The sequence below is a fragment of the Anas acuta genome, chromosome 6 (genome assembly GCF_963932015.1).
Source record: "Anas acuta chromosome 6, bAnaAcu1.1, whole genome shotgun sequence".
Taxonomy (NCBI): Eukaryota; Metazoa; Chordata; class Aves; order Anseriformes; family Anatidae; genus Anas; species Anas acuta.
Window position 1 is genome coordinate 10,660,244 of NC_088984.1, and position 17,902 is coordinate 10,678,145.

The window sequence follows — 17,902 nt, forward strand, 5'->3', positions numbered from 1 at the left end:
CTTTTTTCTAAAAATAGATTAGCATAAAGAAAACTGATAACATTAAAAAGTAAGGGTGTAAAACTTTTAGTTAACAACTTGTTTTTTCTCACATCTTAAGTATAGGAGGAAAATACAGAACAGGGGACTCCATCTGTTAAAACAGAGACTAGCTAGAGCAGATTATTCTTTTTGTTTATCCGTGGAGAGAACCAGTACTGGCAGAGCACAGTCTGCATAAGGGCTCTATCAGCACCATCCTGTACCACATGCCAACTGGATCAGCTGCAGCAGCTGCCAACACACAGACACATCGCTGAAGTACCCGCCTTCAGTACATTCCTAGTCTAGGAGATGCCAATACAACTGATTTTATTAAGTTAAACCACACTGAAAAAAATAAATGTATTCTAAAAAAATACTTCCATGCTTACCTTGGCAATGGCTGTTTCTTTATACATGCGTGTGATTAGACTCATAACTTCAACAAAGTGGCTTTCATTGGCATCTGAATTCAAGTTTCTCATTAATTTCTCCCACTCTGCAAAAGTAGCATTCAAATTCTGAGTGGCAGAAGAGATCAGTGGTTAGATATATGTACAAATAATTTATTGACAGTTTAGACAGCACAAAGCATTCTCTACCACAATATTGATCTGCATGAAACATTTAGGAACGGAATACTTATGAGAGTATCAAATTTGGCTAAAAGTAATTGCAGGATTCAAAATCTAATAGAAAAGAAGACAAAAAGGAAGAAGACTGTTTTAAAATTAGGCATATTTTATAATTATTTCATGACAAAGTGGCATATTCATGTTCTTCACATATTTTAAAAAGAATAATACAGACGCTATGTTATATATGTAGTTACAAAGAATACGTGAATATAATACACATGCATAAAAAAAAATATATATACATATATACATACATATATATATATATATATAAAATTTATAGACATTACTAACAAACGTGGTTTTAGCATTAAGTGGAAAATACACCTTAGCTGTGGCTTGTGGGAGGTCAAATGGAATACGTTGCCTAACTTTGGGAGGCAACTGAGTTAGAACATCATTCTTGAGTCTTCTGATCATAATTTCTCTTAAAAGCTGATGCAATTCTTCTAAATTTGAAGCTCCTCTACAGTCCCATTGAGCTCTTTTACCAAAAAATCTGGAAAAAAAATGAAAATCAGCATTAACAGTGAAAACTGGCTCTTCCAAATCCAACAGAAACTTTCAGTACGTAATTAATTTTAAAACACACAGTTGGATATGAAGGCACGCTGGATAGCAATATTCAGTGTTCCTGGTTACACTGGAGAGATGATTGCTTTCTCTCTGATTCTTTCCAACACTGAAGCCAGAGCTTTTTCAATTTTCCAGCAGTTATTGCTACCTGCAGGCCTGACTACCCATCAGATGTACACAGTCCTGTATCTCATCCCAGCTGCACTACCCTTTCTGTGAGAAGCAGAAGTTCCAGATATCACTTTAAAACTCTTCTTTCAAGGGACTAATGAAAATAATATACCATAGTAAGAATGTTCCTTATTATATTATAGAGGGGAACAAATGATAGAGAAACTGACAAAAATGCTGCAAATATCACCATTAATATTTCTTTGTTTCCCCCTGAGAATTCCCTGCTAGTTACAGTCAGCTTCCTGTTTTAAATGCAATGCTATTTAATGAACAAGGCTAAATAAAGGAAGTAGGTTTAAGGTTAAAAAACTAAAGGTTGAAACAGAAATAAATTACTAAATTATTGTTCCTTTTTCTTCCTTTAGTTGTTTTCAAGGACATGTTGCAGCAGAAAGAACAGCTTTTTAGTGTCAATATTGTCAAGATGTAAAGAAAACAACTAGTACGACAGATTTTGCTGGCTTAGAGAAAAGCCCAGGTGGCATTTTCCAAGACAAAAGAGCACATTGCAAGCATGTAATTCCACTGGTAAAAATTATTTTAAAAATTTAAGAATTTTAAGCCTTAGTGAGCTTATCAACAGTATTTCATTGGCTGACTATGATCAGTTTTGGAAGGAGCTGAGGGACTCATTTCTGCACTGGCAAAGTAATGATGTAGCTCACTTAGAGGGATGACAGCTACATCCTTTACTCACCTCACTTCTTTAGTCTGTTTATATGACTGTCCTTAGAAAGGGTTCCTCCCTCCAACTTGAGCATTGGGGATAAAAGAAATGTTAGCTGAAAACTCTCAGAAATACTTTGGACCTCATCCTTAGAAACAGGTACCTATGAACACCTAAGTCAAAAAACCATTTTCATGGAAAGTTCTGTGTAAAACAATCCCATCAAGTTTATTACCACAGGATGTTTTGTTTCAGTCATTAAGACAAAGTTTTTTATTGAGAGCTTGCCAAACCCTGAACTTGATTCTTATTACATTTATGCCATTCCAAAAATAAGATAATCATCTATGATTGTGTAGTTACCCATGCTGTACCCACGCACACTTGTGGTGTGAAAATTACACATGCATTCAGTCAAAACACCATGGAAAAAATAGCATTTCTCTGTCTGAAAATTAGGCAGCACCCTTCCTTGTTATTAAAAGTTTAATGCTGATAAAACACATATGATGAAAGAAAAACCAAGCTATACCAAGCTATATGAAAATGAAACTGTGTAATTATTACTGTAAAAAAAATCTAAATGCTAGACAATTTCGCTGACAAAATCTACTGTTCCAAATATATGTAAAACTGTAGATAAGAAATTTTTTGTAAAGGTCCTTCCCTTCTCGAAACTTCTTTCATTCCAGATTGCAAAACAGATTCAGATGGGTAAAGCTAAGCATTTCATATCAGAACTTCTTCTGTCCCCTCTATTTTGGAATATATCCAGAGAAACTGATCATTAAACTAAAGCTGAGGAAAGCAAACAGAGGGGTATGGATACTCATGAAGTTAATGATTTTAAACACATGAAATATGAAAGCACATGAAAGATGCAAGGGGTAAAAATGGGTTAAAATTTAATTAGGAATGTATTTGAAAGAAGCAAATAGGAGACAAGGTAGTGGACAAGAACTTACAATGCCCATATTCAAATCCTGAAACTGAAGTACAAACACACTACCAGGCTTTGAGGAATGTCATGCCTTTATCTCTTTTTACCATATACGGTGTTCTTTTCTCCAAGTGTTAAGGGACAGTAAAAAGTTTGGATCCCATAATAAAAAGAAATGTAAATTATTACATGATATGCATAAAGGACTGACAATCAAAAATTAAAGTTTCAGCTTTAACGGAAACACTAGCTCTAAAGGTAAAACATACACATTTCATACTAACAATGGTAAATTTGGAAATCATTTTACTTAACAGAATGTTGGCACTTCCACTTTCTCTCAAACTTTAATAGCTTCCAATTTATTCTTTAAGTAAAGTCTTCTGTCAATTTAATCCTCTCTCCAAATCTTCCTAAACACTGACAAAAAAACCTGTGTGGAAGCCAAGCTATCTTCTACGTTTGTACAAAATATGTATTTATACTTTTGCTCTGCAAGGTCCCTAATTCTCTTTGATGGAGGAGATGTTATCTGATCCTATGTCTACAAACACAATGGCAAACATGCAGCAATAGAGATGCTATTTATCGATTCTCTCATTTCACATGAGAAGAAAATCAAAGACACCAAAGACAATTAATAAGAAAATAAAAGGACAAGTACAATAATACCTGAGATGAGCATTGCAGTATTTCTTGGCATATTCATTCCAAGTTCCGAATCTTTTTGGAAAAAGTGCCTCAATCTGCATGAAAAGCTGTAAAAAAAAAAAAAAAAAAAAAGTGACAGTGACAAATTGCCTGTAAATGTAAGACTATTCAGAAATAATTCTCACTTATTACATGATTATTGCATTAAGCTTACATTCAGCAGTTGCACAGAAAATAACTAGCTCAGCACATATGCAAAGGACATTTTTTAAGGCTATGCTCATGTCTTCAGGCAGGACTGCTGTATAAAGCCCTCAAAGAGCAGAGTACCCTGAACACCACAGCGGTGTTGGAGACTTGGAAAAGAAAAACTGAACAAGAAAACATGGACAAGAAGATATTCTTCCTAATAACATAACATTTGTGATTTGCCAGGTACATAAACTTCTGCAAAGCATCAGTGCAGGCATTCAATGCTCTGTAGTGGCAAGCAGAGTCCTGTTTCTTAAAAGAATGAGTGGGATTTTCACGTATTAAGTTCTACTTTAAAAAATAGACAGTGTCATTGAGGACCAGAAATTCCATACCTTTTGTCACAGCTGAGTATCAGGGATAGGGACGGGAACAGTTTACACAACCTTAACCAGAAAGAATCCTACCTTACAAGCTGTTTTACTGTCAAACCTTTCTGGATTCAGCAATGAATCCAAGACCCATTGCTAAGGGAGAACAGAGAGGACATCAAGACAGCATTAGTCTGGAAGGCTCTCTGTCTTTCCCTGTTATCCTCTTAAGTCTACTGTACATTTTGGACTAGATGATCTCCAGAGGTCACTTTGAACCAAATTGTGATGGGGAGGTTCAGGTTGGAAATGAGGAGACATTTATTCTCAGAAAGAGTGGTCAGACATTGGGACGGGTTGCCCAGGGAGGCAGTGCTGTCACCATCCTGGGGGTGTTCAAGGAGAGGTTGGACCTGGTGCTTAGGGACATGGTTTAGTGGGTGACATTGGTGTTAGGGAGGTGGTTGGACCAGATGATCTTGGAGGGTTTTTCCAACCTTAACGATTCTGTGATTCTATGAAATGCACAAATATTATTTTAAGCCCTCTACATTCCCTTGATAGAAAATTAGATCCTATACTCCATTTATTTCTACATTTGATTAAAACAAAACAAAACAGTTTGTTGGGTTCATTATAAAATCCAAGAGATTTTTGTTTCTACTCTGCTCCTCCCCAGTTCCATAAATTGATCTTCCATCAAGGAAAATTCATCATTCTGGAGAGCAACTAGCACTAGATAGATTTTTTCCACTTTTGCCATTAGCAAAATTTTGCTATTAGAGAATGTTAGCAATAACAAAAAGACCAGAGAGAAATAAATTACTGCCTATATCAGATGAGGATATAGAAGACTTAATGCAAATTTGTGTCTACCAAGGACTCTCTTATCCAGCAGAAATAAATAGTTCTCTCCTCAAATCCTCTATTTTCTATTTCAGCCAACAGTCTGGTCTATTATGAGAAAGATTAATTTCTTATAAGAAACAGTCCCAAGTCACCTGTTCATAAGCCTAAAAGGAGTTTGTAAAAACATCAATACAATCAAATTAAAGAACACTTTTTTACTTTCTCATTTGTGCTTCCTAACATAGCTAGTGACCTGCTTTATTTTCTAATGCATATAATTGTACGTATTCAAGAAACTTACAAAATTGTAAGCTCATTAGTGATACTATCCCTCAAAAAAGCACAGCATGTCAAATACCTCTTCAGGTCTTCCCAGAGCAGGAGTTCCAGTAAGAAGAATAGCTCTAACAGCTTTCTGCACAATTGGCAACAAGATCTTGCTGCGGGTGGCATTTCTGGATTTCATGTAGTGTGATTCATCAATCACAACTACCTTAAAGTTCTGCTTGTATAACGTGTCTACTAAAGTCTGGGCATCAGAAGTTAACAGGCCGTACCCCAGAATCGTCACTTTGCTGGTTGATATTCTCCTAGAAGAGAAAATCCAGAAGTTGTCTTAGTAAATTTTCATCGTAGAAAAATTAATATAGCAATGGAATTATTAATTAGTATAGTTAGCTTAGTTTAAACTAAAACTGATTTTTTTAAGCAGGTATGTATGATACCTTTTATATTGGTTAATTAGTAAGCTGTCAGGTTGGCTAATAATATAGGCTTTTCATTTAGAAGAAAATCTAGCATATGACACTTCTAAATCACACACATTTCATAACCATTTTCAGAAGACATTGTTGTGTGAAATGAGCAGCTAAGTAACACCATGCCCTTCTCTCATTCGCCCTCATCAAAGAGGCAGGGGGAGAAAATACAATGAAAAAAACTTTGTGGGTTAAGATAAGGACTTTTTTTAAAAAAAAACAATTATTTGTAAATAATTTCTTACTATTCGTGTAAGAACATACCCAGGCCCAAGGCATGAATTGTTTTTAAAATCACTAGAGAGCACTGTGGCCCTTCAGAAGCCTTTGAGCAACACACGAACACTTAGTTGTTAGACAAACAAGTTACCAGAACTCGAGTCTTAGCTGGTCTGTCCATCTGTCAGACACTACTGCTCTGCTGGCATGATTTTTATTTGTTCCCCAGTAGCAATGGATCAAAACCCAATCAACTAAGTGGAATTTTTTTACAGTACTTATGCAGAAGAAAGTACATGCACATGCACATTCATGCTTCTGGATATGGAGGGAGAGGCAATGGTCAGAGTACTGGCACTGTGGCCAACACTTTGCACCCTCTGGCTGCTACTGCGCAGCAACCAGGAAAACAAGGATTTCTCCTCCTCTGTGGAACATGGTGGAAAAGAAATTAGAAATAAAATTGTTTATTATTAGTTGAAAGTTAATTCAAGAAATATCTGCTTTCAAACGTAGTTAGAAACTTAGACACCCTGAACTGATTTCTGAGTATATTTTAACCTATTCACATTAAGTTAAACAACATTCAAGCAGTAAATTTCATTGTTGAAGTTTTGAAGAAAAGCAAAGTATTGAACTGAGAGAAATCAAAGGCTGAACATAGAGAAGCACAATTTCCCGAAGTGCAAAACCAAGTGTAGCTGCTCTGTTTTTGCAAAAATTTAATTAGCTCAAGAGCTACCTCACTTACAGCTATGAAGCTTCGTGGGAGTTAAACAGAAAGCCAGTTTTTTTCCTCTTTTATTGTTATGAACAAAAGTAAGTAATAGTGGTTACCGTCTACTCCTTTTTTTAAAATCTCACGATAAAATGAACAGAATTCTGTTTGCCACTTACTTTTCCCATCATTTACCCTTATTCCACATTTCTCCTTTCTGCATTTAAAACTATAAGCATGGAGTTTGTGTGCATTTTAGCTGAAGAACTACAAAAAAAAAGGCTCATTAAATCTTTATTTTATTTCCCATATTCCTATGAGAAAGTTATATTTTGACTATCAGTAGCAACTATCCCTTGATCAAGCTTTTAATTTATGCTGTTACCACAAGGAAGGTTCCAAGCTACTGTCTCATCAGCATGTCTTGGCAGTTAAGTCACTTTCTGATACTCCCCAGAAAATGTGGAGATCAATCTTCTAAATCCACACATTTTAGAACAGTATCTTGACATTCCCATGACATCAACCACGTCATTTACAGTAAAAGAGACTAAAAAAAAATACCTTTGTAATTGAGTGTTTCCTCCCAATAGGAGAGTTATTCTAACAGCACCCAAGACTTGTAGTCACACACTGATGAATTTATGCTATTAAGTCTAAAGATAGAAAGCTCAGGTCACAAGGACCTTTGCAGTTACTTAGAGAATACTTATTTTAACTTCTAAATTTTGTCAGTGCGTTAAATATAATATTAATGGTAATTACTTCCTTATTTTATAATGCATACCAGAAGTTTGCAAAAAATGTGCTCAAACTGTTTTACAACAAATAACAAATCCTAGCTAATTCAACAGAGTTGACACAGAACTGAATATGTTCAATGAGAGACACACTAAGGTAACCAAATTTTAAGCAGACGACCTTTGCTACTGTACAATCAGACCTCTCAGTTTCAAAGGAGATGAAAAACAAACATAATTCCAACTCTCAACTGAAAGATATAGCACCTAATTGAAATACCTTTTATTTTGCTGGAATCCTTACCTTCCATTATGGCCATAATATATACTGTACCTTTTTCACATATATACTGGAATCAGGTCACAGAATGAAACAAGCCTTTCCATAGTTCATTAATGAACTTTACTCACCCAGTATCGGTTTTGTTCTGAATGATGATAATATCATCTGGAGAGAGTTCTGGAATCCACTTCTCCATCTCATCAACCCAAGGGTATCTCAGAGATGAAGGCACAACAATTAAGAGAGGCCATTCCTTTTTGTAGTAGTAGGAAATGGCAATTGCTTGAATTGTTTTACCTAAACCCATCTGGGAAAAGAAAAAAAAAATTAGAAGTCTATGCTCAGAAAACATACTCAAGTCTCAAGAGCCTCTCTATTTTGCAAAAAAAGAACCAGATGCAGGGAACAAAACCAAAGAGGTAGTTCCACAGTATATATTTAATCGTCAATTTGTTACTACGGATAATCTTTCATGAAAAAAGATACTTCTCTTTAACAGGATTAATACATATTGCATATTTGGCTAGCTCATTAAAGGTAAAAAAAAGCATTTCCATTGATTTCAGAAGGTTTTTTACTCATGGCTTTAGTAGGATGGACTATAAGGGTAATCAAACCCTTTAACTTGTTAACCCTTTAACAATTTAACCCTTTAACTGCCAAAAGCATTTTAAAAAGACTACTCAAAGGAAAGATAATTCTTTCTTGAAGTTGATTTTTCTTCTAGCTCCTTTTTGCTAAATAATATCCCAAATTATAAATGGGAAGCTACATCAATCCTCAATCATTACCTCTTTTTCAATAAGGTTTTATACATCAATTAATGTAAAATAAAATAATTATACCCTATTACAAAAATGCTTTTTTTCTGTAGTAAGAAATTCTGAACTCAAATTTCCCTCATATGGCATAAATTCATATATTTGAAAATGTATACAGTCATGAATTTCATTAATAGTACTTGTCCTTGTTACAAAAATTCTTCTTTGGAAGCATACCTCTGATACACAAATGTCTCCTAACCCATTAAAAAAGAAAAAAAAAAGTTATCTATACAATAATAAAGTGCTAAAAATAAAAATAAACTGCATTAAGATTTTAAGGACCTAACAGCATATGAGATTTAGCCTAAGTAGAATAAAAGTACCTTTCAAAGCTTTCTCAAAGCTTGTCTTAATCTTGTGTCAGATATATATATATTTTTAATTAGGTATTTTCAGAATATCTACTGAATATTATATGAATTGGGCTTCCTTCACTGCCAACTGTTCTGCCCACATCCCCCAGACAAGAAAAATCACATCTGAATGGAGTACATTAAAACAAGAAAAATGGTGTTAAAGGAACAGGAACATAACTTACCTCATCAGCAATCATACACCTAAGCATGAAATTAGAAGATAGGGGAAAAAAAAACAGAAACAAACAGTAAATATAACATATGAATAAATACTTATAAATTGTTTGCTATAAATTTAAGTTAAGGATTTACCAAAACCAAAGGGTTTCCTCTGTCACTAGATCAAAAAAGGTAGACTTCCTTTCTACAGCATCCTTGATAATAACTATAAAATTTGGTATAAATGTAAAAATAAGCATACCACTTACTCTAGTTTTATATTCAATTTATTAGTACTAATAAAGAACATGCATAGTGAAATTGAATTGCTGCTTTGGTCTAGTGCTATATTAAATATAATCTTAAGAGACATTTTCAGGTTGTGAAGTACATCTTCAGTTTTGTTGTCTTTCAGAAACAGCAATGTTTTTGCTGCTTCATGATTAAGATTGTTTATTTGATTGACTGATTTAGAAAAGGCTGATTTCCAGAACAATTTGTGTTGAAATAGAAACAGACACCTTCTCAACCCATAACTGTACTAGCTAAACCATTAGAAAATGAACTCATTTTTTTTTCCATTTTGGATCATTTAGTTTATGCTACTCCATGTAAAGACAATAATGACGAGTCTACAGGCAAAACTAGCACATGCTTTACATTTTCTACATATCAAATGCCATCTTTGATATAAATTTCTTACAGGTATTTTAAGTTGCCTTAACTCATTCTTAACTCATATAGGATCTAGGGAACTTAGGAGCACACAGAAGTTTCTTCATAAAATTTTTGAGACTGGATGAAGGACAAATGCGATTATTTGGTGGACATTTAGGGATTCCATTAATTGGATAATGCTACAGCTTTCCAAACACTTGCCCTCAGCTATTTCACAAACTTTTACCTCTGCTATTTTACAAGCTTATGCAAGCTGGGGAAAAAAATTGAAATAATAAAAACAAACTACAATAACAACAACCACAAGAAAAAGCACAAAAACACAAAACCAAAAAAGCAAACAAAACCAACACCACAACAAAAAAGCCTATCCAATTTGAAAGCATTATCTAAAGAATTAAGAAAGTTTGTTCTAACTCTAGTAATTACTAGATGAAATAACTACATTCAATTCACACACCAACAAATTCAGAGGAAGACAAATTCCAAGAAAAAGCTGTGAACATAATAAAGAGGAGTAGAAAAAACAATCTACTCCCTATAAGTCATCATTTGCTGCAAGACATAAGTTTCCTTTTTTCCCGTAGCAACAGCAGACTGCGTAAAACTATAGGCTTACAAAGAATTTTCTGAGCAGAATCAGCACCGGGAGTTAAGAAGCAAGATCTAAAATAAGCTCAAAGTGTAAATTTCTGCAAGTTTGGAAGAAATGTCAGAGTTCAATAGCAATACCTGCTTGGGTTTCAGTTAAGTAATTGGCAATTAGATGAATCTTCCAGGTATTAACTAATCTGGGTAGCTTTTCAAGCACCATATCATTTTCCAAATTTTCATAAAAAGCAGTGGCAGAATAATTCCCACCACTTCGTTACAGTACCACACAAACAGCAGAGGCTTAGTCAAACCATTGGCAAATATAGCACGGGGTGCTGTTGCTTGAACAAATGGCACCAATAGATTGACAGCTGTATGCAGTCCATCACTGTGCTTTAGGACTTATATATGTTTACCAACAGGAGAGCACCAAGTCTCAGAAAATGAGATACTTTGAGCTCTAGAAGGGAACAGACTTTGCAGGCCACTCTACTTATTTTCCCCTGTCTCAAGGAGAAAAAGCAAAAGACTTCTGCCTTGGTTTTTGGCTTCTCATCCTCAGGAGCTTTCAGTCAGACCCAAAATAGTCTTGATGAATTGCTCTGGATGAGTTTCTTACTGTGTATTCCCACCCACTGCATCTTCTGAGGAAACTGGAATTTCTCCTACTCTTATGCCACATAACTAGACATGCACCCAGTGCACCATGCAACCCAAGTGAAATGCTGATTCCATGAAAAAATTGGAGGCCTTCCAGGTCTCTGTATCTATATCTAAATTTAACACATGAAGATATAAAAATTCTGTATTTTGATAACCTTTTTTTTTGTGTTTGTATGTCAGGTACTTGGAAGTTCATGCAGCTGCCCAACAGCACAACAGAAGCCCTCTTTTCAGCACAAGCCACAGCCGCTTTACATTAATGATTAATGCCTGCAGCAGCCCCATCAGCTGTGACTGTAGTCAGTAACGTATCTTTTACCATGAGCCCAAAATGGATGGTTCTGGGGCAGAAAATGTACAGTGGGACTTTACAGACATGATGTGCGAGATAACAATTTGATATTCTGAGAAATCTGGTATACTGTTGTTTACTCATTCAACCTGACAGGTTCAACGTCAACTAATTGCAACATTTTCTTTCAGCTGACATAAGAGTAACTCAAAACATATCTTATATAACTCCAGTTTTTATAAATAACTATCTACTTGTAATAATTTTGTAACAACACCCCCCACTCCCCAACAAAACCCCAGCTTTAACCATATATTTTTTCTGATTTTTAGATGTTTTTCACTTCACGCTTGGTAGGGATGGAGTGATAAAAGCAAAGATTGAAAACATAACAAAATAAAAACACCAAATCTGCACTGATTTACAAAAAGGCAGGAAAAGAATATTTTTAGTGGCAACTCATGTCTGTGGAGCCTTCATGTTTGTGATTTGCAGCCAGGTGAATACATTTATTTGCAGAAAACCAATAAAAAATTCTAATTTTAAAATAATGCCAGGTTTGTGGTTGTTTGTTTTTTTTCCATGTAATACTCTTAGTTAATTGCTTCAACTGTAGTTTAGAAAACAAATCGTCTTTCCTGCAGATTCTTTAAGAGGCCAACCCCTTTCAGATTAATCATTTTTTAAAAACAGTTTGAAGCCTGAAATCAGCTGGAATGTACAACAACCTAATGTTGCAGGATTTATTTATTTTTTTTTAACTCCTTAAACAGATACAGAAAATGGGTATGAAAATGAGAATGCCAATCTGCTACAGAGCAGAGGCATCTCAAGAATAAACCAAAAACATTCCTCAACAATACAGTATGTTTAATCCTAAAGAATAACAGAGCAAATATGTAAATACAGCAATATCCAAAAGTGTGTTGCATCTGAGTAGCATCTGCTAGTAAAGAATTGTGGTAAAGAGAACAAGAACACAAATGTTCCTTGCCAACTTACACTGACAAATGCAGTATTTCTCAGCATATCAACTTACATTTTTAGCAGAGTTGCATAAATAAATGTACATCATGTCACTTCAGACATGCATCTTCTATGTAGAGGCAATAAATCTACGTTAACATGAGCCACGGATTTTGAGAATTTAAGCGAGAATATCTAAGATGCCATTGTACTATTTTTTGGCATATGTGACCAACTACTTATACCTTCATTCCTTTTTTCAGAGTAACAAGCTAAAATGAAGAAATTCAGAGTCATTTATGGAGTGGTCTGACCACTAAAAGCTAAAGAGCAATCAAAATAAAAAGCCTTAAAAATTTGTCAACCACTGGAACAGGAGTTTTTTTCCACTAAACAAGTTGTTTTTTTTTCCATTAGTTTACTGTAGCCACTTAAACTTTAGTGACTTGAATATCTGCAGAACAACAGGAAGTTGTTCTGTTTTATTGTTTTCAAACGTTTTCACACTGTGCACATAGAATCTTCTGCTTTCGTGCCTATTAGCTTCAAATTAGTATGTCTTACGTGAAACTTCTAATGAAGCAGGGACAAAAGTGTTGGCTTTAAAATATTTATAGAAATTCAGTTTTGTTGCTGGTAAATGAGTGGAAGAACAAAGTCACTGCCATCTTTTTATCCATATAATAGCCACTCCTAAAAGATAAACATGGTAAAATGATCAACACAGCTTTAACTTCCTTGATTCTGCAGTAACAATACAAAGAGATCCCACAGAAACACCTATTTGCTTAAAATAGCTACATAATTAAGGACAGCAGCAATTAGAATTCTCATCAATACTCTAAATTGTAGCATAAGAAAAGTTGCTATTGACACATTTCCACTCTCTAGCTAATCTGGATTTTAATGTATACTGATCTATTTCTACACCTATCAGAAGAGATTTTTTTTCACAGCATTTCTCAAAAATAGTAGTTTGCTAGCATACTGGACATTATTATTTTTAACAAAGCATTATCCATATTTTAAATAGTGGAAACTTATCTGGTCACTCATGCACATTTGTCTAAGCTACTGAAAAATGCAAATTGATTCATAACATAAATAAGCTTTACCTGAACTTTGCTAAGCTCCTACACTGTAAGTCTGACTCTAGATTTTGCTTTTAACAATCATTTTCATAGCCTCTCTTGACACTATTCACATTTCCAGCTGTGATTCTAATACTCAGCACCTTGCTGATTATGAAGAGCTGGATCTGGTGCACTTCTTCCTGCTGGGCAGCTATTGATAAAGTTTCCTGAACAGTCCTGCAAAATCAAGTAACATTAGTTGAGAAGTATTAGAATTCAATGGAAACCTAGAATGAATGTACATCGGGTAAAATAAACAGATATTAGAATGACAAAAGGAAAAAAAAAAAACAACTTTTTTTTTTTGTTTGTTTCTTTTTTGGTGTTGTTCGTTTGTTAGATAAAGATATCATCACTTTTCAGAGGAGATGGAGAAATATAAACACCACTATATAACATATTGGTGAATGCCACCCATCCAGAATACTGCATCACATTTTGATCATCCACATCCCACTGTCTTCCGACAAATTCAAGCCAGAAGAGATGCAAGAAAGACCTACTAGAAAGATTAAGGGAAAACAAAGCTACCCTATTCTAGCTGAAACCAGGACACCATGGTAGGAGACACCAGTAGAGAAACAGTTTCTTCATCTCTGAAAGTAAACGCTGACATGGAATGCTTATTCCTCCCCTCACTGTTCTGTAAATCCACAAAGAAGAAAAATTCCACGGGTAGAAAGTACAACAGTGTTGGTACATAAAATACTTGGCTTACATTTAAGCTAGAAATTAGAATGATGTTCTTAATCACACTAATAACAGTATCTGTAAAGAATCCTGGGGCAAAAAAGTAATTTAGTACAAGGCGGAACCCAAACTGTGCTAGGAATTCGTACAGTGTGGATCCTTCCAGCAACAGAAACTTCAGGACACAGGTGACCTCCAATTCTATGTTCCCACAATGACAGTACAGTTTCTGTTAACAGAATTACAAAAGATATGGTACTTCTACATACAACTCACACCCTATTAAGTCTGGGTCTCTTTAAAAAGTACTATAACTCAACAATAAATCCTCAAATGTAGTTGTCCCCTATCCATTTTGCAATAATTTGCAGTAAAATCAAAGTGGGGAAACTACTAAGCAGAGGAAAGATGCACAGCATTGGAGGCCATGCAGATTCTGGAAGCAAAATTATCTCTTCGTTACCTGAACATAACCCACACTGCTTATGAATCACAATATTTTTGCTTTTGTTAGTATCATCAGAAGGGAAAGTATAATAATTGTCACTTAGATACTTATTGAATTCTGCTGCAAATGGTTGTGGCTCAATAGTGATATTTGCTATTTAGTTAAGTATTAATTCTCTTCCCTCACTCAATGCTGAAATAGCTTTGTATTGGATTTTTGTCCTATGCTTGCAATCCATACACCTTTCAGTCATTTAAACATTTGACTAGACACATCACAGACTGCTATGAATCAGGTGCACAAAGTTGTTTTTAACGCTCCATTTCGAGTATCTGAATGTGTTAGGTCCTGTTATGATACAGTTTCCAACATGAATCACTGCTTTGATCCACACCATTCACATTCAAATCCCTGAAGTGCTACAGTTTCAAAACTGCTGATTTATGTCAGCTAACTAACATTATCAGCACAACTAACGAAGTTTTGACATTATACACAAGATGAGTTTATGATGCAGGTAGAAGTTAATAAAACCAATGTTAGTAGAAATTGGGTATGTTCAAGTTATATTATGACTTGATGCGCTTCGGAGCGTTAAAACTCTGTAGTTTTCCCTGTTTTAGATACTTAAACCAGCTTGCTTAACCTAGTTGGTATATATCAGAGGTCCTATATTTGTTACTCTAAAGCAACATAAAATAGGTTATATTACCGAGAGGGAAATCGTCAAGTGTCCCAGTTTATAATCACAGCAATTAGTTTTGAAATGTACAGAATTTCCCTATCATTAGAGCCCAGATTGTACAGAACTCATAAGATCCAATAGTCACATTAAACTGGGAAGAAGAACTACTTCACATTTTGCTTTACGTAACCTTAAAAATATGCAGCCTCTATTTATAACAAACTTCAGTATGTTCTATATTACTGCAGTCAGACAAGCTGCCAACACGAACATAAAGGTTTCATGCTGTCAAAGCAGAAGAAACAGATCTTCAGATACACTGAAGGGACAAATACGTATTTTTGTTTCACATATTTTGACTGCAAGAAGACAGACTTCTTGTTCTCTGAAGTTCAATTAGTCATTTCCTCTCAACTGGTAGTTACCCAATTTGAGCTTCATCATTCATATCCCATCTGTTCATATGACACCTTAATAATAGCTCTATCCAAGAATACAAATCAGAGCTATGATACGCAGTTCCATATCCTGTTATAAGCTCAGCCCACACGGTCAAAAGTTTCAGAAAACCAGGAAAAAGCATTTGAGATGCCTCAGTTACATTTCCCATCAGTGAAAAAGTCCAACCATGAAAAAGTATCACAGTCAATAGCAAGTTCTCTGTTTCTTCCCCATTTAATTTCTAAATGTTTGCCGCCTTCACAGTGAATCCCATGGCTAGCACTTGAATCTCTGTCCATTTGTGAAGAAATTCTGCTATTTTTTCTTAACAGAAAATCTCATCAGAATCTCACTGTGGTTCACTGCACATGCTGCTATAAACTTCCTAATATTCATGAGCCATTCACAGGTGTAGGCTTAGCAGTGGGCTTTGGACACAGCTTTCCATGTATTTTCATAAACAGAAGGGAACCACCCAGTCTGATTTCCACTAGATTTTAATAACCTTTTCATTTCAAGATGTATTAGCTTTAAAATAAAACTAAGAGAAAGTATCCTGGTAAGTGAATATGCATGCAAAGCAGAAAGAGCAAGAAACCTATTGCGTTGGTTCACCCCACATGCATGTAGGTCTGAAACCTTTTTGTAGATCCCCACACAACAGAATACAAACACCTAAAGCTGTAATTTAAGTGACCACACAAAGCTGGATGAATCAGAACCCCAGAACCAGATATTCAAGCGTTAGCAAACACTATCAAAACAGTCTTGTAAAGGTATCAAGCGCCAAGCAAAAGTGCACTTACAGAAGGAAGCAACCCCAAACCCACGTCTAAGAAAGCTCTGGTCAGGAAAGCTCTGCCAAGAGAGAAGGGATAATTTTTCAAACCTCACAATGCACAGGAAGAGCTTCTGGTTGTATTGATGTCAAGAAGACTGAGCCAGCTTTGTAAAGAATAAGGAGAAACAGATCTTCAACACTGTATGCAGATGAGATTGGAGAAGCAGAACATTTAAATGAAAATCATTTCTATTTCTGTGTGTATGGGTTACATTCAGGTCATCCTTCTGAAATGGTATTTCGATATTACCAAGTAAGTGATGCCATTATAGCTTCTTATATTAATTATGACTACTTCAGCAAGGTATCTTTGCAAAGACAAAATCTCTTTTTGAACTTTCTTCTTGGAAAAATACTGATTACCAACATGCTGACATATGTGAGGTTTAACCTTATAATCTATATAATTTATATATAGATTAAAAAGAAATATGTATTTAACCACGAATAAGTCACACAGTGCTACACGTTTCTTGTAACTACAGAAATATTTTGCAATAATATTCTCCCTAAACTAGACAGTTCTGCCTCCTTATGCATCATGGATTAAAAGTTGAAGGGGATATAGCAATACAATATACTTATTGCTTGCTTGTGGGGATAATTTAACTTTTTGATTTATTTTCAACATCTGTTTATCCAGAAAATATAGAGCTGCAGGTAGCCTTTTCAGAACAAAATGCTTTACTTTTAGTTACATTTTCCAACATAAACACTCAAAGCAGTAGCACTTGATTTCTTAAAACACTGAAAAATTTTGTTACTACTCAAACAAATTAAAGCTGTTTTTGTTAATGTAATCTTTGGAACATGTTGTACAGAGGAAGCTTGCGTCTTTCTTTCACTAGTGTGGGTGTCCTGATATTCTTGGGATTCTCACCTACTCATGTGAGTCAGTTTTATATAACGCTACAACATATAATTTACCTCCTACTCACAAGCCAACACTTTAGCACTAACATCTTAACCAAGGGTTATTTAAGGAATCTGAACTTAGTACATTTTTATATAAAACTGCGCAAGCAACCGTTACATTTGTGTGTCAGTAATCACAGCACACAGTCCTAAAACTAGAACAAAGAGAGATGACTTCCTTGCAAAAATAATCAAGGTTGTTTTACCAGAAATAGAGCCCCAGAAGATTTAAGCTAGATGATACCCTTGCTCTTGAAGTACACTATGTATTTAAAAAAATAAATGAAAAAACAACCCTCAAGCTAATGTAAAATGCAGTAAATTGCCCCATATACAGTGTTACTGATTCCCTAAAGGAATATGGAGTAGAACGGTTGTGCCAAGTTTTATGCTTTTCTCCAACACTGCTCAACCTACAAC

General features: G+C 35.0%; 1 protein-coding gene across 2 annotated transcripts in view; it reads right to left on the reverse strand.

The window, feature by feature from the left end:
* ZRANB3 (zinc finger RANBP2-type containing 3) overlaps positions 1 to 17,902 on the reverse strand; it is a 47,397-nt gene that overhangs the window by 16,753 nt on the left and 12,742 nt on the right. Inside the window, exons 2-8 of one of the 2 annotated variants that reach the window (XM_068687355.1) lie at positions 16,533 to 16,584; positions 9,160 to 9,178; positions 7,926 to 8,104; positions 5,438 to 5,669; positions 3,689 to 3,774; positions 987 to 1,158; positions 414 to 542 (exon numbers count right to left, since the gene is read on the reverse strand). In XM_068687355.1, coding sequence (XP_068543456.1) covers positions 414 to 542; positions 987 to 1,158; positions 3,689 to 3,774; positions 5,438 to 5,669; positions 7,926 to 8,104; positions 9,160 to 9,174 — 813 coding nt within the window. In that variant the 5' untranslated portion in view covers positions 9,175 to 9,178; positions 16,533 to 16,584. The remainder of the gene's footprint in view (positions 1 to 413; positions 543 to 986; positions 1,159 to 3,688; positions 3,775 to 5,437; positions 5,670 to 7,925; positions 8,105 to 9,159; positions 9,179 to 16,532; positions 16,585 to 17,902) is intronic. The other variant, XM_068687354.1, reaches the window with a different exon arrangement.